This window comes from Salmo salar, chromosome ssa15 (assembly GCF_905237065.1).
Source record: "Salmo salar chromosome ssa15, Ssal_v3.1, whole genome shotgun sequence".
In the NCBI taxonomy this organism is placed as follows: Eukaryota; Metazoa; Chordata; class Actinopteri; order Salmoniformes; family Salmonidae; genus Salmo; species Salmo salar.
The window spans coordinates 62593976-62618990 of record NC_059456.1 but is presented as its reverse complement, the minus strand read 5'-3'; the positions used below and the strand labels follow the sequence as shown (position 1 = coordinate 62618990).

At 43.6% G+C, this 25015-nt stretch overlaps 1 protein-coding gene across 2 annotated transcripts in view; it reads left to right on the top strand.

The window, feature by feature from the left end:
* The window catches only part of LOC106571849 (poly(rC)-binding protein 4), a 75758-nt gene that overhangs the window by 28723 nt on the left and 22020 nt on the right, over positions 1-25015 (top strand). For both annotated transcript variants that reach the window (XM_014145340.2, XM_014145339.2), the window contains exon 2: positions 24655-24852. In XM_014145340.2, the coding sequence (XP_014000815.1) occupies positions 24745-24852 (108 nt within the window). In that variant the 5' untranslated portion in view covers positions 24655-24744. The remainder of the gene's footprint in view (positions 1-24654; positions 24853-25015) is intronic.

The window sequence follows — 25015 nt, the reverse complement described above, 5'->3', positions numbered from 1 at the left end:
CTGTGCTTTGACCTCTTTCTCCCCTCTCTCTCCAGATGAAATCTCGCGTCTTGTGACGGCCGGCCGCCCAACAACCTGCCCACTTGACCCTATCCCCTCCTCTCTTCTCCAGACCATTTCCGGAGACCTTCTCCCCTTCCTCACCTCGCTCATCAACTCATCCTTGACCGCTGGCTACGTCCCTTCCGTCTTCAAGAGAGCGAGAGTTGCACCCCTTCTGAAAAAAACCTACACTCGATCCCTCCGATGTCAACAACTACAGACCAGTATCCCTTCTTTCTTTTCTCTCCAAAACTCTTGAACGTGCCGTCCTTGGCCAGCTCTCCTGCTATCTCTCTCAGAATGACCTTCTTGATCCTAATCAGTCAGGTTTCAAGACTGGGCATTCAACTGAGACTGCTCTTCTCTGTGTCACGGAGGCTCTCCGCACTGCTAAAGCTAACTCTCTCTCCTCTGCTGTCATCCTTCTAGACCTATCTGCTGCCTTTGATACTGTGAACCATCAGATCCTCCTCTCCACCCTCTCCGAGTTGGGCATCTCCGGCGCGGCCCACGCTTGGATTGCGTCCTACCTGACAGGTCGCTCCTACCAGGTGGCGTGGCGAGAATCTGTCTCCGCACCATGCGCTCTCACCACTGGTGTCCCCCAGGGCTCTGTTCTAGGCCCTCTCCTATTCTCGCTATACACCAAGTCACTTGGCTCTGTCATATCCTCACATGGTCTCTCCTATCATTGCTATGCAGACGACACACAATTAATCTTCTCCTTTCCCCCTTCTGATAACCAGGCGGCGAATCGCATCTCTGCATGTCTGTCAGACATATCAGTGTGGATGACGGATCACCAGCTCAAGCTGAACCTCGGCAAGACGGAGCTGCTCTTCCTCCCGGGGAAGGACTGCCCGTTCCATGATCTCGCCATCACGGTTGACAACTCCCTTGTGTCCTCCTCCCAGAGTGCTAAGAACCTTGGCGTGATCCTGGACAACACCCTGTCGTTCTCCACTAACATCAAGGCGGTGACCCGATCCTGTACGTTCATGCTCTACAACATTCGCAGAGTACGACCCTGCCTCACACAGGAAGCGGCGCAGGTCCTAATCCAGGCACTTGTCATCTCCCGTCTGGATTACTGCAACTCGCTGTTGGCTGGGCTCCCTGCCTGTGCCATTAAACCCCTACAACTCATCCAGAACGCCGCAGCCCGTCTGGTGTTCAACCTTCCCAAGTTCTCTCACGTCACCCCGCTCCTCCGCTCTCTCCACTGGCTTCCAGTTGAAGCTCGCATCCGCTACAAGACCATGGTGATTGCCTACGGAGCTGTGAAGGGAACGGCACCTCCATACCTTCAGGCTCTGATCAGGCCCTACACCCAAACAAGGGCACTGCGTTCATCCACCACTGGCCTGCTGGCCCCCCTACCTCTGAGGAAGCACAGTTCCCGCTCAGCCCAGTCAAAACTGTTCGCTGCTCTGGCACCCCAATGGTGGAACAAGCTCCCTCACGACGCCAGGACAGCGGAGTCAATCACCACCTTCCGGAGACACCTGAAACCCCACCTCTTTAAGGAATACCTAGGATAGGATAAAGTAATCCTTCTAACCCCCCCCCTTAAAAGATTTAGATGCACTATTGTAAAGTGGTTGTTCCACTGGATATCGTAAGGTGAATGCACCATTTTGTAAGTCGCTCTGGATAAGAGCGTCTGCTAAATGACTTAAATGTAAATGTAATTCATGACCACATTCAGCTGAGATCTAGAACTTTGCGAATGATTTGTACCAAACACAATGCTCTTAGTTTTAGAGATGTTCAGGACCAGTTTATTACTGGCCACCCATTCCAAAAAAGTGCATCTCTTTATTAAGGGTTTTACTGACTTCATTAGCTGTGATTACTGATGCATATATGGTTGAATCATCAGCATACATGGACACACATGCTTTGTTTAATGCCAGTGGCAGGTCATTGGTAAAAATAGAAAAGAGTAGAGGGCCTAGAGAGCTGCCCTGTGGTGTACTTGTTTGACATTAGAGAAGCTCCCATTAAAGAAAACACTGTTAGGTAGATAGCTCTTAATCCATGAGGTTGAAAAGCCTTAACACATACGTTTTCTCAACAACAGGTTATGGTTAATAATATAAAAAGCTGCACAGTACAGCTCCCACAATCTTCTTATTATCAATATCTTTCAACCAATCATCAGTCATTTGTGTCAGTGTTAAGCATGCTGAAAGTCTGTTGTTCATTTGTTTACAGAGAAATAGCATTGTATTTGGTTAAACACAATTTTTTCCAACAGTTTGCTGGCTGGCAGCAAGCTTATAGGTCTGCTGTTAGAAGCAGTAAAGTCTGTTTTACCACTCTTGTGTAGCAGAATGATTTTTGGCTTCCCTCCAGGCCTGAGGACAAAGACTTTCCTCTAGGCTAAGATTAAATATATGACAGAAAGGAGTGGCTATAGAGTCAGATAGCATCCTCAGTAGCTTTCCATCTATGTTGTCAATGCCAGGAGGTTTGTCATTATTGATCAATAACAATTTTTCCACCACATCCACACTAACAACATTTTAACTTGCAATGCTTTTCTTTCTACGATGGCTCACTGTTCATTGTTGGAATTTCATGCCTTAGTTTTCCCACTTTGCCAATGAAGTAATCATAAAAATAATTGGCAACATCTAATGGTTTTGTGATGAATACACCATCTGATTCGATTAAAGATAGAGTTGAATTTGTCTTTCTGACCATAATTTCATTTTAAGTACTCAAAAGTTTTTTTTCCCAACATTCTTTATATCATTGATCTTGGCTTCATAATACCGTTTCTTCTTATTTTTGTTGAGTTTAGCCACATAATCTCTACATTTGCTGTAAGTTAGCCAGTCAGATGTGCAGCCAGACTTATTAGCCACTCCTTTTGCCCCATCTCTTTCAAACATACAGTTTTTCAATTCCTCATCAATCCATCAATCCAATCCATCCTTAACAGTTATAACAGTCAGTTTCTTAACAGGTCCATGTTTATCAATAATTGGAAGAAGCAATTTCATAAATTCATCAAATGCCGTGTCTGGAAGCTCCTTATTAATCGGTCCAACAAATATTTTTAACATCATCCACATAAGAGTCACAGCAAAATATTTTGTATGATCTCTTATATGCTATTTTAGGCCCAGCTTTTTGAACTTTGGATTTCCTGGAAATACTGTAGCAACTATATTGTGATCAGTGCATCCAATCAATATGGATACTGCTTTAGAAAAAGTTCTACAGTACTAATAAAAATGTGATCGATACATGTGGAGATCTTGTTCCCGTAGTGTTTGTAAACACCCTGGTCGGTTGATTAATAACCTGAACGAGATTACAGGCACAGGTTACAGTGAGAAGCTTCCTCTTGAGCGGACAGCTTCATGAAAACCAGTCAATATTCAGGTCCCGAAGAAAGTAGACCTCTCTACATCACATACAGTACACTATCAAGCATTTCACACACATTTTTTAGACTCTGAATATTAGCACTTGGTGGCTTGTGAAGAGTGTGAACTGTGAAGTGGCTCCCTTTCCACTTACACTGCTTGTGTACGCAAGTTGACACCCTTTACTTTTTTTCAACTAAGAAGTCTTAACTTTTTGTTTTACGGAGCCTCAAAATGAGTAGTTATTGTTATTTTTAATATTTAATTTCACCTTTATTTAACCAGGTAGGCCAGTTGAGAACAAGTTCTCATTTACAACTGCGACCTGGCCAAGATAAAGCAAAGCAGTGTGACAAAAACAACAACACAGAGTAACACATGGGATAAACAAACGAACAGTCAATAACACAATAGAAAAATCTGTATACAGTGTGTGCAAATGAAGTAAGGAGGTAAGGCAATAAATAGACCAATAGTGGCAAAGTAATTACAATTTACCAATTTACACTGGAGTGATATACAGTTGAAGTCGGAAGTTTACATACATTTGGTTGGAGTCATTAAAAATCATTTTTCAACCACTCCACAAATTTCTTGTCAACAAACTATAGTTTTGGCAAATCGGTTAAGACTTGACACAAGTAATCTTTCCAACAATTGTTTACAGACAGATTATTTCACTTTTAATTCAGTGAATCACAATTCCAGTGGGTCAGAAGTTTACATACAGTAAATTGACTGTGCTTTTAAACAGCTTGGAAAATTCCCAAAAATGATGTTATGGCTTTAGAAGCTTCTGATAGGCTAATTGACATAATTTGAGTCAATTGGAGGTGTACCTGTGGATGTATTTTAAGGACTACCTTCAAACTCAGTGCCTCTTTGCTTGACATCATGGGAAAATCAAAAGAAATCAGCCAAGACCTCAGAAAACAAATTGTAGACCTACAAAAGCCTGATTCATCCTTGGGAGCAATTTCCAAATGCCTGAAGGTACCACATTCATCTGTACAAACAATAGTACGCAAGTATATACGCCATGGGACCACGCAGCCGTCATACGCTCGGGAAGGAGACGCGTTCTGTCTCCTAGAGATTAACGTACTTTGGTGCGAAAAGTGAAAATCAATCCCAGAACAACAGCAAAGGACCTATTGAAGATGCTGGAGGAAACAGGTACAAAAGTATCTATATCCACAGTAAAACGAGTCCTATATCGACATAACCTGAAAGGCCGCTCAGCAAGGAAGAAGCCACTGCTCCAAAACCGCCATAAAAAAGCCAGACTACGGTTTGCAACTGCACATGGGGACAAACATCGTACTTTTTGGAGAAATGTCCTCTGGTCTGATGGGGGAAAAAATGAACTGTTTGGCCATAATGACCATCGTTATGTTTGGAGGAAAAAGGGGGAGGCTTGCAAGTTGAAGAACATCATCCCAACCGTGAAGTACGGGGGTGGCAGCATCATGTTGTGGGGGTGCTTTGCTGCAGGTGTAACGATCGTCTTGAAAAGGGGACCAAGATGCAGCGTGGTAAGTGGTCATAATGATTTTTAATGATACACTTCAAAAACCAAACAGGGAAATCGAAAGCCAACAGTTCTGTCGGTGCAAACCACACAACAGAAACAACTACCCACAAAACCCCAAAGGAAAAAAGGCTGCCTAAGTATGATTCCTAATCAGAGACAACGATAGACAGCTGCCTCTGATTAGGAACCCTACTCGGCCCAAAACAAAGAAATACAAAAACATAGAAAAAGGAACATAGAACGCCCACCCAATGTAACACCCTGGCCTAACCAAAATAAAGAACAAAAAACCCCTCTCTATGGCCAGGGCGTTACAGCAGGAGGGACTGGTGCACTTCACAAAATAGATGGCATCACGAGGAAGAAAAATGATGTGGACATATTGAAGCAACATCTCAAGACATCAGTCAGGAAGCTAAAGCTTGGTCGCAAATGGGTCTTCCAAATGGACAATGGCCCAAAGCATACTTCCTAATTTGTGGCAAAATGGCTTAAGGACAACAAAGTCAAGGTATTAGAGTGGCCATCACAAAGCCCTAACCTCATCCCTATTGAACATTTGTGGGCAGAACTGAAAAAGTGTGTGAGAGCAAGGAGGCCTACAAGCCAGACTCAGTTACACCAGCTCTGTCAGAAGGAATGGGCCAAAATTCACACAACTCTTTGTGGGATGCTTGTGGAAGGCTACCCAAAATGTTTGATCCAAGTTAAACAATTTAAAGGCAATGCTACCAAATACTAATTGAGTGTATGTAAACTTCTGACCCACTGGGAATGTGATGAAATAAATAAAAGCTGAAATAAATCCTTCTCTCTACTATTATTCTGACATTTCACATTCTTAAAATAAAGTGGTGATCCTAACTGACCTAAGACAGGGACGTTTTACTAGGATTAAATGTCAGGAATTGTGAAAAATTGAGTTTAAATGTATTTGGCTAAGGTGTATGTAAACTTCCGACTTCAACTGTATCTGCGGAGGAGGATGTGCAGGTAGAAATACTGCTGTGCAAAAGAACATAAAAACAAAAACAAATATGGGGATGAGGTCGGTAGTTGGTTGGATGGGCTATTTACAGATGGGATGTGTACAGCTGCAGCGATCGGTAAGCTGCTCTGACAACTGACGCTTAAAGTTAGTGAGGAAGATACAAGTCTCCAACTTCAGTGATTTTTGCAATTCGTTCCAGTCATTGGCAGCAGAGAACTGGAAGGAAAGGCGACCAAAGGAGGTGTTGGCTTTGGGGATGACCAGTGAAATATACCTGCTGGAGTGAGTGCTACGGGTGGGTGTTGCTATGGTGACCAGTGAGCTGAGATAAGGCGGAGCTTTACCTAGCAAAGACTTATAGATGACCTGGAGCCAGTGGGTATGTAGCGAGAACCAGCATACGAGAGCATACAGGTGGTGGTGGGTAGTGTATGGGGTTTGGTGACAAAACAGATGGCACTGTGGTAGACTGCTTTCAATTTGCTTAGTAGAGTGTTGGAGGCTATTTTGTAAATGATATCGCTGAAGTCGAGGATCGGTAGGATAGGCAGTTTTACGAGGGTATGTTGAGCAGCATGAGTGAATTAGGCTTTGTTGCGAAATAGGAAGTCAATTCTAGATTTAACTATGGATTGGAGATGCTTAATGTGAGTCTGGAAGGAGAGTTTACAGTCTAGCCAGACACCTAGGTATTTATAGTTGTCCACATATTCTAAGTCAGAACCGTCCAGAGTAGTGATGCTAGTCGGGCGGGCGGGTGCGGGCAGCGATGGATTGAAGAGAATGATTTCGTTTTACTAGCATTTAAGAGCAGTTGAAGTCCATGGAAGGAGTGTTGTATGGCGTTGAAGCTCATTTGGAGGGTTGTTAACACAGTGTCCAAAGAAGTGCCAGATGTATACAGAATGGTGTCGTCTGCGTAGAGGTGGATCAAAGAATCACCCGCAGCAAGAGCGACATCATTGATATATACAGAGAAAAGAGTCGGCCCAAGAATTGAACCCTGTGGCACCCCCATAGAGACTGCCAGAGGTCCGGACAACAGGCCCTCCGATTTGACACACTGCACTCTATCTGAGAAGTAGTTAGTGAACCAGGGGAGGCAGTCATTAGAGAAACCAAGGCTGTTGAGTCTGCAGATAAGAATACGGTGATTGACAGAGTCGAAAGCCTTGGCCAGGTCGATGAAGACTGCTGCACAGTACAGTACTGTCCTTTACCGATGGCGGTTATGATATCGTTTAGGACCTTGAGTGTGGCTGAGGTGCACCCGTGACCAGCTCGGAAACCAGATTGCATAGCGGAGAAGGTACGGTGGGATTCGAAATGGTCGGTGATCTGTTTGTTCACTTGGCCTTCGAAGACTTTAGAAAGGCAGGGCAGGATGGATATAGGTCTGTAACAGTTTGGGTCTAGAGTGTCTCCCCCTTTGAAGAGGGGGATGACCGCGGCCGCTTTCCAATCTTTAGGGATCCCTGACGATATGAAAGAGAGGTTGAACAGACTAGTAATAGGGGTTGCAACAATGGCGGCAGATCATTTTAGGAAGAGAGGGTTCAGATTGTCTAGCCCAGCTGATTTTTAGGGATCCAGATTTTGTAGCTCTTTCAGAACATCAGCTGTCTGGATTTCGGTAAAGAAGAAGCTGGGGGGGACTTGGGCCAGTTGCTGTGAAGGGTGCAGAGCTGTTGGCCGGGGTTGGGGTAGCCAGGTGGAAAGCATGGCCAGCTGTAGAGAAATGGTTATTGAAATTCTCGATTATCGTGGATTTATCAGTGGTGACAGTGTTTCCTAGTCTCAGTGCAGTGGGCAGCTGGGAGGAGGTACTCTTATTCTCCATGGACTTTACAGTGTCCCAAAACACTTTGGAATTCGTGTTGTAGGATGCAAATTTATTTTGAAAAAGTTAGCCTTTGCTTTCCTAACTGACTGTGTGTATTGATTCCTGACTTCCCTGAAAGGTTGCATATCGCCGGGACTATTCGATGCTAGTGTACAGCACAAAAAACCACAGGGTGTTTTTGTGCTGGTCAAGGGCAGTCAAGTCTGGAGTGTACCAAGGCTATATCTGTTCTTAGTTCAACATTCTTTAAAGGGGGATGCTTATTTAACTTCTTCGGGCTAGGGGGCAGTATTCGGAAGTTTGGATGAACGAGGTGCCCAAAGTAAACTGCCTTTTACTCAGACCCAGAATCTAGGATTAGCATATAATTGGTAGTATTGGATAGAAAACACGCTAAAGTTTCCAAAACTTTGAAAATAATGTCTGTGAGTATAACAGAACTGATATGTCAGGAAAAAACCAGAGGACAATCCATCCAAAAGTTGTTTTTTTCAGCTCACCGCTGACTACAATGGCTAGGAATGGGAATATAAAAGGAATACCTCCCAGATTGCAGTTCTTAGGGCTTCCACTAGATGTCAACAGTCTTTAGAAAGACTTTAACCTGTTATGGCTAGGGGGCAGTATTTTCACGGCTGGATAAAAAACGTACCCGAATTAATCTGGTTACTACTCCTGCCCAGTAACTAGAATATGCATATAATTATTGGCTTTGGATAGAAAACACTCCAAAGTTTCTAAAACTGTTTGAATGGTGTCTGTGAGTATAACAGAACTCAAATGGCAGGTCAACACCTGAGAGATTCCTTTACAGGAAGTGGCCTGTCTGACCATTTATTGTCTTTCTTTGACATCTCATTCCATTACAAAGGATCTCTGCGGTAACGTGACACTTCCCACGGCTCCAATAGGCTCTCAGAGCCGGGAAAAACCTGAATGAAACACATTATCGCCTTTCTCAAGTGGCCGATCAAGGGACTGTGGGCTTAGGCGCGTGCACTTAGGCGCATCCCCCGTCTTTGTGATTTTTTCTCTGTTTACCGAAAAGGAGATTCCCTGTCGGAATATTATCGCTTTTTTAACGAGATAAATTGCATAAAAATTGATTTTAAACAGCGGTTGACATGCTTCGAAGTACGGTAATGGAATATTTAGATTTTTTTTGTCACGAATTGCGCCATGCGCGCGACCCTGATTTACCATTTCGGATAGTTTCTGGAACGCACGAACAAAACGCCGCTATTTGGATATAACGATGGATTATTTTGGACCAAACCAACATTTGTTATTGAAGTAGCAGTCCTGGGAGTGCATTCTGACGAAGACAACAAAAGGTCATCAAACCTTTGTAATAGTAAATCTGATTTTGGTGAAGGCTAAACTTGCCGGGTGTCTAAATAGCTAGCCCGTGATGGCTGGGCTATGTACTTAGAATATTGCAAAATGTGCTTTCACCAAAAAGCTATTTTAAAATCGGACATATCGAGTGCATAGAGGAGTTCTGTATCTATAATTCTTATAATAATTGTAATGCTTTTTGTGAACGTTTATCGTGAGTATTTTAGTAAATTGTTAGTAAATTCCCCGGAAGTTTGCAGGGGGTATGCTAGTTCTGAACGTCACATGCTAATGTAAAAAGCAGTTTTTTGATATAAATATGAACTTGATTGAACAAAACATGCATGTATTGTATAACATAATGTCCTAGGTGTGTCATCTGATGAAGATCATCAAAGGTTAGTGTCAAGTCCTCCTCTTGTTCACCATCCAAAGGACACAGGGACAACTCAATTTTCCAACTCAATCTTTTTTTATTTTTAGTTTGCCTTCAGTTGATTGGTCTGTCCAGTAAATTAGCCAGTAAATTAGCCAGTAAATTAGGTTGTAAACCTTTAAAGACAGAACAAAAAGTTACCATCTCAATTAAACATTTTAAGGAACTTAAATTAGTTTAAACATTTAAATAACATTCTAAATAACTAAGATGAATTAACCATTTAAGCCTTTTACCATTGGCGTCTTTGGACTGAACCTGTGAGTGAACTTGGAGTTTTCCCTCTGAAGTTTGTTCTTCTGAATGACTGACACCCTCCATGCTTTCACAGGTGCTCCAAATAAGTGAAAATGATTGATCAGGTGACAAGCAGCCGGTTTGCTGCTGCTGGTGCACTCTGGGAAGTGTAGTTCTTTGACTCACTCCTGATATTCAGCTCAACACCTCCCACTTGAGCTCCTGTTTTTTTTCAAATCCAGAGAGGTCACAAGCCCTTCACACCTCTGTTTGTTCTTCAATGGGTAGTAGAATGACAAGTCGTCTGACATCTCTATGAAGAATTGTGCCTGGGATTTTTGGTTTGAAGCCTCTTCGTTCTTTCACCGTTTGCTCTTGTGGGCCCTTTTTTGCTGTTTGACTTTGTGATGTGAACAGGATAGCTGGGAAAAGTCTTCACAAGCACATCTCTAACGATGCCTTTGCTGTCAGCATTGACACCGACCACTCTAGCCAGCTTGTACTGTCCTCTTAGCGCATTTTTGTCAGCCAACCAGACCACATCTCCAACAGCAACATTTCGCCTTTTGGTGTGCCATTTGTTCCTTATGAACAGATTAGGTCCAGCCAATTGGCTCCACTTCTTCCAGAAACGGCTTACCTCTGCTTGAATATGTTTAAGTCTTTTGTAAGGGTTGCCATCAAACTGGAAATCTCCAGGGTCTCCCTTTGGATTGGTACGTCCTAAAAGCAGAGAATTCGGGGTGATGTACTCTACACAGTCTTCTCTGCTTTGAGTTCTTGCATCAATGGGTCTCTCATTAGCAAGGTTGGCTGCCATGAAGAGAAAAGTTTGGAATTCTCCCCAAGTAAAACCACCATCTCCACCAAGGTTGCTCAACGCCCGCTTCACTACTTTGACAGCTGCCTCTGCGGCACCATTCCTATGGGGAGAGTCTGCAGGGTGGATCTTCCATGACCATTCTGTACCATGCTTGGCAGCTGTGTCTTCAAGTTCAGACTTATTTTGTTGGTTAAAGAATGTTTGAAGTGCGGGTTTGGCTCCCACAAAGTTTGTGCCAGGGTCTGACCAGAGTTTCCTGGGGTGTCCTCTCAGTGAAGTGAACCTTTGATAGGCTAGCAGGAATCCTTCAGATGACATGTCACTCACCACTTCAGTGTGTATGGCTCGGGAAGCCATGCAGCAGAAGACTATTCCCCATACTTTGAGTCTAGTTCTCTTCTTGACCTCATTTTTCACTTCATAAGGGCCGAACAGGTCCATGGCGGTGAATTCAAAAGGTGCAGCTGGGCCTGTTCGCTCTAGAGGCAGGTCAGCCATGATTTGTTGACACTGTTTTGCCTTGTTTTTCCTGCAGACCACACAGCTGTCAACCATTTTCTTGGCAAGTCTACAGCTTTTTATTACCCAGGCTTTCTTCCTCATCCGGAGAAGGGTTCCCGCCACTCCCTCGTGGTTTGCTTTGTGGGATTCTTGTGCCAGCAGTGTAGACACCCATGCTTCAAAGGGTAAAACTGGCACTGCTGTCTTATCTTCGTTGAATGTCTGAATTCTGCCTCCACAAACTAGCAGCCCAGACTTCACATCTTTGTACACTGTCAGTCTGCTTAGAGTTGTGTCTGAAAAATCTGTACCTTCTTGAGCTGCGAGAAAAAGGTCTTTGAGTGCATCTTCATGTTCTTTGACAGTCGGCACAGCTTGCTTGGGTGATCTTACCTCCCTCTTTGCCTGTTTAGGGGCCCGGCCCTTCCTCTTCCGCCACTGTTTGGCTGCTAGACAAACCCAGGCAACGACTCTCACCAGTTTGGACAGGCTACTGAATCTTCTTACTTCCACAAGATCTTTAACCCAACCAGTGGGCTTCCTTCTAAGAAGAGTTGGGTTCACCACAGGTATTCCCTCTTGAGTTTCACTCTTTGGACTTTCCTGAGTGCCTTGTAGGTCTTCTTTCTGCTGACTACTTCTCGCTTCAGCTCTTGTCAATGCACCTGAGAATGCCTTCCTCTGGAGCTTGTTTACACTCTCCCTGGCATGAGCTGCAACCTCTCCAGCTGATTTTATAGGCCACTCCTCCACTGGCCACTTTAGGAACTCTGGTCCCTCTTGCCATGTGGAATTCTCCTTCAAATCTTCAGGAGCACCCCCTCTTGTTATGATGTCAGCTATGTTTAGATCCCCACGGATCCACCACCAGTCTTGCACTTGTCCAGCCTTCTGGATTTCACCCACTCTGTTTGCAAAGAAGGTTTTGTACCCATAACTGACTCTTTGAATGGCTCCCAAGACCGTTTGATTGTCAAGTAGATGGAACCATCTCTCGATCTTCATTCGAGCATGCTTTTCCACATACTTCCTGATCCTGGCTGTGAAGACAGCACCACAGATTTCAGCTTTTACAGCGTCTCCCTTCTGATCCAGGGGTGTCAGCTTGGCTTTTGATTCAACAAATCGAACTTTAGTGCCTTGACTTGTCTCCCATCTTAAGTACATCACAGCTCCATAGGTTTTATCACTTCCATAAGAGAATGTGATGCCCCACGGTTTCCCTTCCCAGCCAGCTGGTGTGAGGCTCCTGTGGAATTTCACCTCTCCAAGCTGCACATATTCTTCAAAAAGCTGGATGGCTTCTTCCCTGAGGCTTTCTGAGAGAGGTTGATCCCAGGTTTCTTGGGTTAGTTTCCCACCCCCTCCCTCTTGGAATGCTTTTCGAACAAGAATTGCTCCCTTCTGTTTGGCAGGTGTAACTAACCCAATTGGGTTGTACAGTCCAGCCACTTGGCTTAAGAGGGCCCTCCTAGTCAGTGGGTTAGGTGTCTCAGTTCTCACCTCCTCCTTGAGAAGATTTTTCCCAACTCTCATCTTCTTTTTCCTTTTTGAAAAGTTAACTGAGGTTAACATGTAGAGCTTGTCTTCATCCATTCGGTAGCCGATACCCAAGGCTTTGTTGTCTTCGTCCCTCATTTGATTTGGAAGAATTAAGGTTTTACTTTGTGCCTTTGATAGACCCTCCACCTCCATTCCTTGCCTCCCACTTTGCCCTGACCGGACCCATGGTTTGAGGAAGAACCCTCCAGCTTTCCAGATCTCTTCTACATTTGCTGTGATTTTCTCAAGTTTATCCAGGTCATTTTGGGAGGTTAAGAGGTCATCCACATAACTGTCCTCTTCAATGACTCTGCGCTCATCCTCCAAGTGAAGAAAGTTGGGCAGGCGTGCTGTTTCTCTCATAGCCAACTGAGCAATGCAACCAGCAGGTCTGTCCCCAATGTTGACTCTGGTTATTACATATTCACTTATCTCTTCAACTGGGCTGTCCCTCCAGAGGAACCTGTGAAGGTGCATCTCACGCTCCTTCAGCCATACAGAGTTGTACATCTTTTTGATGTCTCCTAGAGATGCATACGTCCCCTCTCTGGACCTCAGCAAGACAGCTCTTATAGGGTTGAGAACGTCTGGTCCCTTCAGAAGAAGATCATTCATACTCACGCCTTTGTATTTCTGGCTACTATTCCATACAATACGAACCGGTGTTGTTACCGAATGAGGGTTTGGTGCCACCAGGTGGCTTACGTACCACACTGGTCCATTCCACTCGTCCATGATTTTGTTGGTGAGTTTTATGGCTGCGCCTCGCTCGACCATTTCATGGATTTGGGTAGCATATGCGACTTTCCAGTCTGGCTCTCTGCTTAGTTGTTTTTCCATCCTTAAGAAACAAGCCTGGACTGCACTTTTGTTAATCAGGAGCGAGGCTGGATCTACCGTCCAAGGATACTTTGCATCCCAATGTGGAGCCGGTGTGTGAGCATCCCCCTTCTCGTAGGTGAGGCCTCCTTTAATGATCTCCAGTTCCCTCTCCTCTGCCAGGGTCATTTCTTTTCCTCCCGGTGGACAGTTTCCACATCGGCATCCTCCACATCTTGGCTCACATGCAGCTCCGATGCTGTCCCAGTGCCACCACTCAAGGAACTCACGGTTACTGGCAGCTGTAAATTTGGTCAGAGTCGCATCCTCCTGCTGTAGCTGGGCTGTGTCAGTAGTTGGACTTGTGATTTCTTGATATTTGACAGCTGCTGTCCTCATGGAGCGAGCAAAGTGTGTTTTGGACTCATATAGTGCAACCTCCACTTCTTCAAATAAGTCGGGATGTGCTCCACCCACTGTTTTCCCCAATGGACCCTCCCACAAGACGAGGTCTCCCATGATTTTTACCCTCTGGGGAGCGAGTCTTCCCTCTCGGTGGCTAATGAGAAGTTCGACCTCTTCTGGCCTTTCCAATTCTGTAAGTTTGACTTCTGGGAAGAATTTTTTCAACTTCTCAGGTTCAATTACTTGATGCACTCTGGCGATTTCATCCAAGCCGTAGCAGACCATTTCATGAGCTCTCTCTGTCCCTTTAGGTGTCTTGACTCTGACTTTGAGGAGATACCTTAGTGTGTTCACTTTCATGGTCATACCACCAACCAAATGAACAACTAAGGTTATCTTCTCATGTCTTAACCTCAGTCTTTCAGCAGCCTTATGGGTAATGTAGTTTGTGTCTGAAGCAAGGTCAATTAACCTCTTGGGGCTAGGTGGGACGCTAGCGTGCCACCCGTGGTGCACTCCATCAACAGCAGGTGCATTTCAAGAGCGGCAAATTTGAATCCAAATAAATGTCAAAATTCAAATTTTTCAAAAATACAACTATGTTACACCATTTGAAAGATAAACATCTCCTTAATCTAACCACGTTTTACGATTTCAAAAAGGTTTTACGGCGAAAGCATAAATTTAGAGTATGTTAGGACAGTACATTTACAAGAGTTGTGTGTAATGTTTTGTCAAGTCAAAGACAGGGTCACCAAAACCATAAAACCAGCTAAAATGATGCACTAACCTTTTACAATCTCCATCAGATGACACTCCTAGGACATTATGTTAGACAATGCATGCATTTTTAGTTCTATCAAGTTCATATTTATATCCAAAAACAGCGTTTTACTATGGCATTGATGTTGAGGAAATCGTTTCCCTCCAATAACCGGCAGTCAAGTCAGCGTCACAAATTAAATAATTAAAATTAGAAAACATTGGTAAAATATTATATTGTCATTTAAAGAATTATAGATTTACATCTCTTGAACGCAATCAACTTGCCAGATTTAAAAATAACCTTACTGGGAAATCACACTTTGCAATAATCTGAGCACTGCGCCCAGAAAAATACGCGTTGCGATACAGACTAGACGTCATGTTGGGGAGATCTAAAATCGAAAATACTATGTAAACAATCCATTACCTTTGATTCTCTTCATCAGATGTCACTTCCAGGTATCACAGGTCCATAACGAATGTAGTTTTGTTCAAAAAAGCTCATCATTTATGTCCAAAAATCTCCGTCTCGTTAGCACATGATGTAAGCCAGCCGGACTTTCTCGTCATGAACGAGGGGAAAAAATATATTTCCGTTCGTTCAAACATGTCAAACGTTGTATAGCATAAATCATTAGGGCCTTTTTAACCAGAACATGAATAATATTCAAGGTGGACGAATGCATACTCTTTTATAACGTATTGGAACGAGGGTACCCAACATGAACTAGCGCGCCAGGTGTCTAATGGGACATCACCGTTCCATGGCTCTTGTTCGGTCAGATCTCCCTCCAGAAGACTCAAAACACTTTGTAAAGGCTGGTGACATCTAGTGGAAGCAATAGGAAGTGCCAAAATATTCCTAAACCCCTGTGTTTTTCAATGGGATAGGTTTAAAGTCAATACAACACATCAGGTATCCACTTCCTGTCAGAAAATGTCTCAGGGTTTTGCCTGCCAAATGAGTTCTGTTATACTCACAGACACCATTCAAACAGTTTTGGAAACTTTAGAGTGTTTTCTATCCATATATAATAAGTATATGCATATTCTAGTTACTGGGTAGGATTAGTAACCAGATTAAATCGGGTACATTTTTTTTATCCAGACGTGCAAATGCTGCCCCCTAGACCCAACAGGTTAAAGTCCCAATCTTCTGCCCTGCGTTCGTCGTGACTTGCATCAACATCATGATGACAGGAAGTTCAGTGAGCCCATTTCTCTGCAGTAGCTCAGACTGGCCTGAAGCATCGAGTGTCACTGCGGTTTTGTTGGTGTTGGTGAAAGCCTTTCTGCATCGATCTGCCATTTCCTGGGAAAGTTCAGACAAGATCTTCTCTTGTTCCTCTGTTAGCTTGCTTTCACCTTTGCCGTCTCTTCCACTCTTTCTCTCTTCCCCTCTTTTGACTTCTCCTTTTGGGCAGAGGAAAAAATGGTGGTCTGGGGCACCACCTTCCCTTTTACAGTCTTTGTTTCTGCATAGGAAAGTGTCTCTGCAGTATCCATCTTCATCATGGCATCCGAGACATTTTCTGCATGCTCCCAGCTTTCTTAATACAGTTTTCTTTTCCGGTAGCTTAACCTCTATGGGACCGGCGGGACGAATTCGTCCCACCTACGTAACAGCCACTGCCAGCCTGTGGCGCGATTTTCAAAACCTTAAAAATCCTATTACTTCAATTTCTCAAACATATGACTATTTTACAGCCATTTAAAGATAAGACTCTCGTTAATCTAACCACACTGTCCGATTTCAAAAAGGCTTTACAACGAAAGCAAAACATTAGATTATGTCAGCAGAGTACCAAGCCAGAAATAATCAGACACCCATTTTTCAAGCCAGCATATAATGTCACCAAAACCCAGAAGACAGCTAAATGCAGCACTCACCTTTGATGATCTTCATCAGATGACAACCCTAGGACATTATGTTATACAATACATGCATGTTTTGTTCAATCAAGTTCATATTTATATCAAAAACCAGCTTTTTACATTAGCATGTGACGTTCAGAACTAGCATACCCCCCGCAAACTTCCGGGGAATTCGCTAACATTTTACTAAATTACTCACGATAAACGTTCACAAAAAGCATAACAATTATTTTAAGAATTATAGATACAGACCTCCTCTATGCACTCGATATGTCCGATTTTAAAATAGCTTTTTGGTGAAAGCACATTTTGCAATATTCTAAGTACATAGCCCAGGCATCACGGGCTCGCTATTTAGACACCCGGCAAGTTTAGCACTCACCATAATCATATTTACTATTATAAAAATGTCATTACCTTTTGTTGTCTTCGTCAGAATACACACCCAGGACAGCTACTTCAATAACAAATGTTGGTTTGGTCCAAAATAATCCATCGTTATATCCGAATAGCGGCGTTTTGTTCGTGCGTTCCAGACACTATCCGAAATAGTAAAGAGGTGTCGCGCGCTTGGCGCAATTCCTGACAATAAAATTCAAAGTATTCCATTACCGTACGTCGAAGCATGTCAACCGCTGTTTAAAATCAATTTTTACGTCATTTTTCTCGTAGAAAAGCGATAATATTCCGACAGGGAATCTCCTTTTCGGCAAACAGAGGAAAAAATCCCAAAGGCGGGGGCGGTCGGGGTCACGCGCATAAGCTAGTGTCTCTTGATGGGCCACTTGAGAAAGGCGATAATGTGTTTCAGCCTGGGGCTGGAATGATGACATTCTGTTTTTTCCCGGGCTCTGAGAGCCTATGGAAGACGTGGGAAGTGTCACGTTAGAGCAGAGATCCTTAGTAAATGATAGAGATGGAAAACAAGTTCAACAAATGGTCAGACAGGCCACTTCCTGTAAAGGAATCTCTCAGGTTTTGACCTGCCATTTGAGTTCTGTTATACTCACAGACACCATTCAAACAGTTTTAGAAAGTTTAGGGTGTTTTCTATCCATATGTAATAAGTATATGCATATTCTAGTTACTGAGTAGGAGTGGTAACCAGATTAAATCGGGTATGTTTTTTATCCAGCCGTGTCAATGCTGCCCCCTAGCCCTAACAGGTTAAGTCTTTTGAACTTTCTACAGAAGATCTTGTTTTTGTGCCCACTATCACCACATACACCACATACCTCATCAAGCTCTTCTTTCCTTGTGGTTTTTGTTGAGGCAATCTTTCTGTCATACTTCTTGTCCAAACGATCCGATTTTTCCACCTTCTCCTCAGTTCTGAGCTGTTCGAGTCTCTCCAGTATTCCTTCTTGACTTTTCAGGAACTTCAAGAGCATGACAAAGTGGTTGTCTGATGTGACATCGTTTCTGGGTTCAACCATGAACATAACCCAGTCTCTTTTAATGAAGTCAGGCAACTTGCTTTCAATGGATCTAATTACCAGTGGGTTATTTATGGCTCCAGAGTTTCCTAACTCTGTGAGATCTGCTAGCTTCTCCACTGACTGTATGAGATCAATGACCTTTCTTGGTTGGTTCCCTTTCACATGTGGCATCTTCTCCAGCTCGTCCAGGATTTCCACTATGATGGTTGACTTGTTGCCATACCTGTTCTCCAGGACTCTGAACATGTCATCGGCAGTGGTGTAGGTTGAAAGTCTGAGGTCTTTTGAGATTTTGTCATCCACACCCTCCAGGAGTTGAATTTTCTTAACTTCAGTTGATCCGGATGGCTCTCCCTGCTTTTGCAGGCTTTCCCAGTCTTTCCTCCATCTGTGATATTCTCTCCTGCTTCCATTGAAGATAGGTAGAGAGATTGGCTTGATTCTCACTATTGGTGTGGATGTTGCCGGTTGGTGTAGTAGTTTCACTCCTGTGCCTCGCTCATTGGTCGTCCGTGCAGTGGCAAATTCAGGTCTCCTTGACTCAAGCCTGTAGTAGAATGCTCTTACGTCCTTGACTCTTCCATCTAATTCGTCTTTTAATTCTACAGGGATCCATCGCTCCCATGATGACATTGCTGAGATGGCCTCTTTTATCCTCTTGTCCAAGAGAGCGAGGTGCACTTCATAGCCCTCTAAATTGGCACTTTCCACTGGTACATAAGCCGCTTTATCATTGGCTTTTTCTGCTTCCAGGATTGCCACAAGAAGTTCACTCCTTCCATACCTCGACCACAGGTTTGTTTGAACAATGTCTCTTATTTCCGCCAACTTTGTTTCACCTTCATTTACAGATCTATCAATGTCAGCCTCTTGCTGTTCATTAAGACCTGGTTCCTCATCCTCAGTCATGTCAGCCTCCAGTCCAATCCTGTAGTCATCGTTGGCATCGAGCATCTTTCTGAAACAATCTGAAAGCTTAGCGAATTCCTCCTTTAACTCCACTTGAAGCATGCTGCTTGCTCCTCTTGAAATGAAGTTGGCTTGTCTGGTGAAGCTGCTTTTTGCAGTGGTCCTCTCCTTTTTGAGCTGCTGGACCGACTTCCCCAGGACATCTTCCGCCATCTTGACTTCCTCTGCGTCAACAGCTTATTTCTGGATCTGAAGCCGTTTATCCTCAGGGCCAGGCCGCTCCGCATGGTTTACAACTGTTAAGTCCTCCTCTTGTTCACCATCCAAAGGACACAGGGACAACTCAATTTTCCAACTCAATCTTTTTTTATTTTTAGTTTGCCTTCAGTTGATTGGTCTGTCCAGTAAATTAGCCAGTAAATTAGCCAGTAAATTAGGTTGTAAACCTTTAAAGACAGAACAAAAAGTTACCATCTTAATTAAACATTTTAAGGAACTTAAATTAGTTTAAACATTTAAATAACATTCTAAATAACTAAGATGAATTAACCATTTAAGCCTTTTACCATTGGCGTCTTTGGACTGAACCTGTGAGTGAACTTGGAGTTTTCCCTCTGAAGTTTGTTCTTCTGAATGACTGACACCCTCCATGCCTTCACAGGTGCTCCAAATAAGTGAAAATGATTGATCAGGTGACAAGCAGCCGGTTTGCTGCTGCTGGTGCACTCTGGGAAGTGTAGTTCTTTGACTCACTCCTGATATTCAGCTCAACAGTTAGTGCTGCATTTAGCTGTCTTCTGGGTTTTTGTGACATTATATGCTAGCTTGAAAAATGGGTGTCTGATTATTTCTGGCTGGGTACTCTGCTGACATAATCTAATGTTTTGCTTTCGCTGTAAAGCCTTTTTGAAATCGGACAGTGTGGTTAGATAAAGGAGAGTCTTGTCTTTAAAATGCTGTGAAATAGTCATATGTTTGAAAAATTGAAGTTTTTGTATTTTTGAGGAATTTGTCATTCGCGCCACGCCTATCATTGGATATTGGAGCAGGTGTTCCGCTAGCGGAACGTCTAGATGTAAGAGGTTAAGGCTTGTTTTTTTTTAAGTGAGCTAGAAATTGTAGTTTTTCTAATTGGCTCCCATTTTGGCTGTAGTGTTTGTTGCGCGTTCCGGTGCGCACTTCGTTATTTATCTCCAGTAATGGTCTCCGGTATTCTCTGTCTTAAATTTTATGGTTTTTTTTACATATTAGGGTACCTGAGGATTGATTAGGAACGTTGTTTGATATGATTGGAAGAAGTTTATTTGTAACTTACGGGATTCATTTCTATGCATTTTGAACGAGGGAAACCGGTGGATTACTGAGTCAAGGGTGCCAATGAAACTGACTTTTTTTGGGATATAAAGAAGAACTTTATCGAACAAAAGGACCATTTGTTATGTAGCTGGGACTCTTGTGATTGCAATCAGATGAAGATCTTCAAAGGTAAGTGATTTATTTTATCGCTATTTCTGACTTTCGTGACGCCTCTGCTTGGTTGGAAATGTATGTAGCTTTAGTGTGCGGGGCGCTGTCCTCAGATAATCGTATGGTGTGCTTTCGCTGTAAAGCCTTTTTGAAAATTGACAAAGTGGCTGGATTAACAAGAAGTTAAGCTTTTAACTGATGTATAACACTTGTGTTTTCATAAATGTTTAATATTATGATTTTCGTAATTTGAATTTCGCGCTCTGCAATTTCACCGGATGTTGGCCAGGTGGGACGGAGCATCCCAATGATCCGCAAGAAGTTAAGATGGTGAGGACAGCACTTTTAAAGAACAACCAGGCATCCTCTACTGACGGGATGAGGTCAATATCCTTCCAGGATACACAGGCCAGGTCGATTAAAAAGGCCTGCTCGCAGAAGTGTTTTAGGGAGCGTTTGACAGTGATGAGGGGTGGTCGTTTGACCGAGGACCCATAATGGACGCAGGCAATGAGGCAGTGATCACTGAGATCCTGGTTGAAAACAGCAGAGGTGTATTTAGAGGGCAAGTTGGTCAGGATGATATCTATGAGGGTGCCTATGTTTACGGATTTGGGGTTGTACCTGGTAGGTTCCTTGATAATTTGTGTGAGATTGAGGGCATTTAGCTTAGATTGTAGGACGGCCGGTGTGTTAAGCATATCCCAATTTAGGTCACCTATCAGTACGAACTCTGACGATAGATGGGGGGCAATCAATTTACATATGGTGTCCAGGGCACAGCTGTGAGCTGAGGGGGGTCTATTACAAGCGGCAACAGTGAGGGACTTATTTCTGGAGAGATTGATCTTTAAAAGTAGAAGCTCGAACTGTTTGGGCATAGACTTGGATAGTATGACAGAACTCTGCAGGCTCTCTCTACAGTAGATTGCATTTCCGCCCCCTTTAGCAGTTCTGTCTTGACGGAAAATATTGTAATTGAGGATGGAAATTTCAGAATTTTTGGTGGCCTTCCTAAGCCAGGATTCAGACACGGCTAGGACATCAGGGTTGGCGGAGTGTGCTAAAGCAGTGAATAAAGCAAACTTAGGGAGAAGGCTTCTGATGTTAACATGCATGAACCCAAGGCTTTTACGGTGGCAGAAGTCAACAAATGAGAGCGCCTGGGGAATGGGAGTGATGCTGGGGGTTGCAGGGCCTGGGTTAACCTCTACATACCAGAGGAACAGACGAGGAGTAGTATGAGGGTACTGCTAAAGGCTATAAGAACTGGTCATCTAGTGCTTTGGGAACAGAGAATAAAAGGAGCAGATTTCTGGGGGTGGTAGGATAGATTAGTGTACAGTAGCATAGTGTACAGACAAGGGTATGGTAGGGTGCGAGTGGGGGTAAACCTAGGCATTGTGTGACGATGAGAGAGGTTGCATCTCTGGAGGCACCAAATAAGCTAGGTGCGGTCTCCGCATGTGTGGGGGCTATCAAGGGGGCTATCTGAGGCATGTTGAGCAGGACTAGGGGCTCCGCAGTAAAACTTTGTGTAATTTTGTGATTTAGTTAGTGTAATAACGAAGTGGACAGTAAAATGTATTTTGGGGTTCTTAGAATGTGTTTCGCAAAATTACTTTAAACATTTTTTTTGTGAATATTAAGATGTACTCAAGTAATTCATTAGAATTTAACCAATCGTAAACAGGACTTTGTGTATCTGCCTTAGCTGCTCTCCACCCTGCCTCCGCCCTGTTCTCACTCTGCAGTGCAGTCTGGTACCTCACTATTTCCCCTGCCCTTAGTTCTGAGTAGATTTGAGTTGTAATTTAGAACAGAGGGGCTCTGTTCATTCTGGAACGCTGGTGCTTCGGATTTTTGGAATGGGTTAGTTCAGAGGCTCACCACACCATCCCCTCACCTTGCAGACACAGAGTACATGCCCTGTTACCAGTCCAGAGAGCAGCACATAATGATCCTTCCACCCATTAACTCCTAATGCAATAAAGTGCTAACATTTCCACCGTGCCGTACAGCGTAATGAAGTTAGCGTGCCGTTACGTAAATTTATGTGCCATGATAATCACATGTGTTTCGGAGCATGATCCAGAATGCACGCAAAGGTAAACTGTGTCTCTTCTCTTTCAAAGATAAGAGAATGAATTATTGTTTTTCTGTTTATCTGTAGAAAGCATCCTCTGGCCACAATTTTGTGTAACAACAGATAATTGTAAAGGACGTCACAATGCTTGCTTAGCGAGTACCTCTTCCTCCCGTTTCGGCCCATACCTGGCACAAACTCGGAACCTCTGCCTTGCTAGTACACGTGACCACCCTCCTGAAGCGTCTTACCAGTCGGCGCAGCGCAAAAAGCTATCTATTCACTGGCGCAATTGGGGACACCTCAAGCTGAGGAGTAAGTTCCACACATCCCTCATGAGGCATGAATATATAGTAGTAAATTAGCTGTGGTATCCCAGGAGGTCTACCCCGGGGGATGGTAATAGAGGGGAGGTACGTGAGGCGATGTTGGCTCCCTCTGCTGGGAATACGGGAGCTGGGCACCCCGACGGACAGCTCTAAGTGCAGGTAATTAGAGGAAAGTGCCAACCAGCCGTGGAGGCCAAATAAAAGGAGCACGGTGGCACACCGCGAGGGAGAGCGGGGAGAGACCGACACCAAGCCACAGTTGAGAAGAAGGACCGAGCCAAACCTAAGTGATTTTCTTTGTTATGTTTATTTCCTGTCTTAGTAAAGTTGTTTTTGCGGACTAAAACCTCCCTGTCTCTGTGTCAATCTCTGCACGCTCAACCCAACACCCCGCGGTTTACCACATAGCCTATATCATTTTATCAAGTCAATCAATCAAATGTATTTATAAAGCCTTTTTCACATCAGCAGTTGTCACGAAGTGCTTATACAGAAACCCAGCCTAAAACCCCAAAGTCATTCTGTCTCTTTAAAGCAAAAGTTGTTTCTAGACCTTATCACTGGCACTCTACTTTGCTCTCTGGCTGATTCTGACAGACCAGCATTGCAATGCCATGGTCATGAACAGGACACCACAGGCGTAGGCAAGCAGTAGCCAAGCTACCATATGATAGTCAGAGAGGAATGGCATGTTAGGTTTAAGCCTCTGCATGCATACAGTACATAAATAAACAGATAGCTAGCAAGACTGGCTGTTGAGTGAAGACAATAAACCTGCCTAGAATGGATGTCTCAGGAATAGCACCTCATCAAAAAGCAGACTCCCTTTGATTAAACATGACCTCCACACATATGACATACCCCAACGTGCTTGCACAAAAACAACATGAACACATTTACATCCACATGCCGCCCTAACACAGTTTGACAAATTTATAAAGGGATATGAAGAGGCTGGCTAATAAATAAGGAGGCACCTGCTGGAAGTCGGAGGGAGCGATCGTGTTTCTCAGTGATGGCTCCAACACCAGGACAGCAACATACTGGGGTATTGTAGGCTAGGTGGAATGCACTTGGCGGACGGTCAGCAGCGTTTCTATTAAAACAAGTGGCCTTGACCAGACAGGGAGGATGGGACACGTGAGTCACTCTACAAGGGACAAGTGCAGAACACAATCCACATGTAAGGACTCCATCGTCAGCTGGACTGCTCTGAGTATCTCAAAGAGCATCATGCAAATTAGACGTATCATTATTAGTGTTAGTGTAGAGGGCTGGGACTAATGTGTGTGTCTGTGAGTTATTATGTGGACTGCAGTGCATATAATGTGACAGTTGGGGTCGATTCCAATTCATTTCAGGAAATTAATGCAATTTAGTACATCACTTGAAAATACCCATGGTAAAAACATTGGCAATTTTCCATTTACAATTGTATTTTTTTACTACTTCCTGAATTGGCTGGGGCTGGAATGGCATTGAGTGAATGACTCTGGAGAATAACTCGATAAACAGTGATTTATCAAAATCACCAGCATGTGATTTCACAGTTCTTCACTTGTTCTTTGGGAATGTTCACTTAGTTTGCTACTGGTGTAGCAGCCAGCTATATATATTATAACCAACCCTGCACTTCCCTAACCCTGTACTTTAATTTAGATTATTTTTCAAGCATCCTGTATTATGAGATTGAGATGTGATGGTGGCTCTGCCTTAGGAATGCCTTGTCATGCAAACCTGATATTTTCTCCATTGACTTCCTATTGCAAAGTGACATTCTAATTCATACCACATCATTAAAATGTAGAGGTAAAACAACACAACAAATCAGTGAGATCAGTAAGAGTGTATCAGGTATCAAATCTGACATATTGAAATGTCTTTACTTTGTAGGACTCTGGAGGGACAGAGAAGAGAGAGAGAAAGAGGAAGAGGGAGCAGCAGCCTTCGTCTGACAGCGTGACCATTGGATGAGCCTCGTTCATGCGTCTCCCTGTGTGCAACTCCCACATTACAATGAACTGTGAGCAGGACTTTGGAGACGGGGGCCTGGGTGTGACCCTCACACTCCGACTGCTCATGCACGGCAAGGTACGTATGAGGTGACGGTTTAAGTGAATGGGAATATCTGGAAATATATAAGAATAGTTGTTGGAAGAACTGTAGCCATATAGGAATTATCTGTAAGGGATTAGTTAAGGTATTAGGATGTAATTACAGTATGTAATATGATTTTCCTATTGACTCGTGTCCC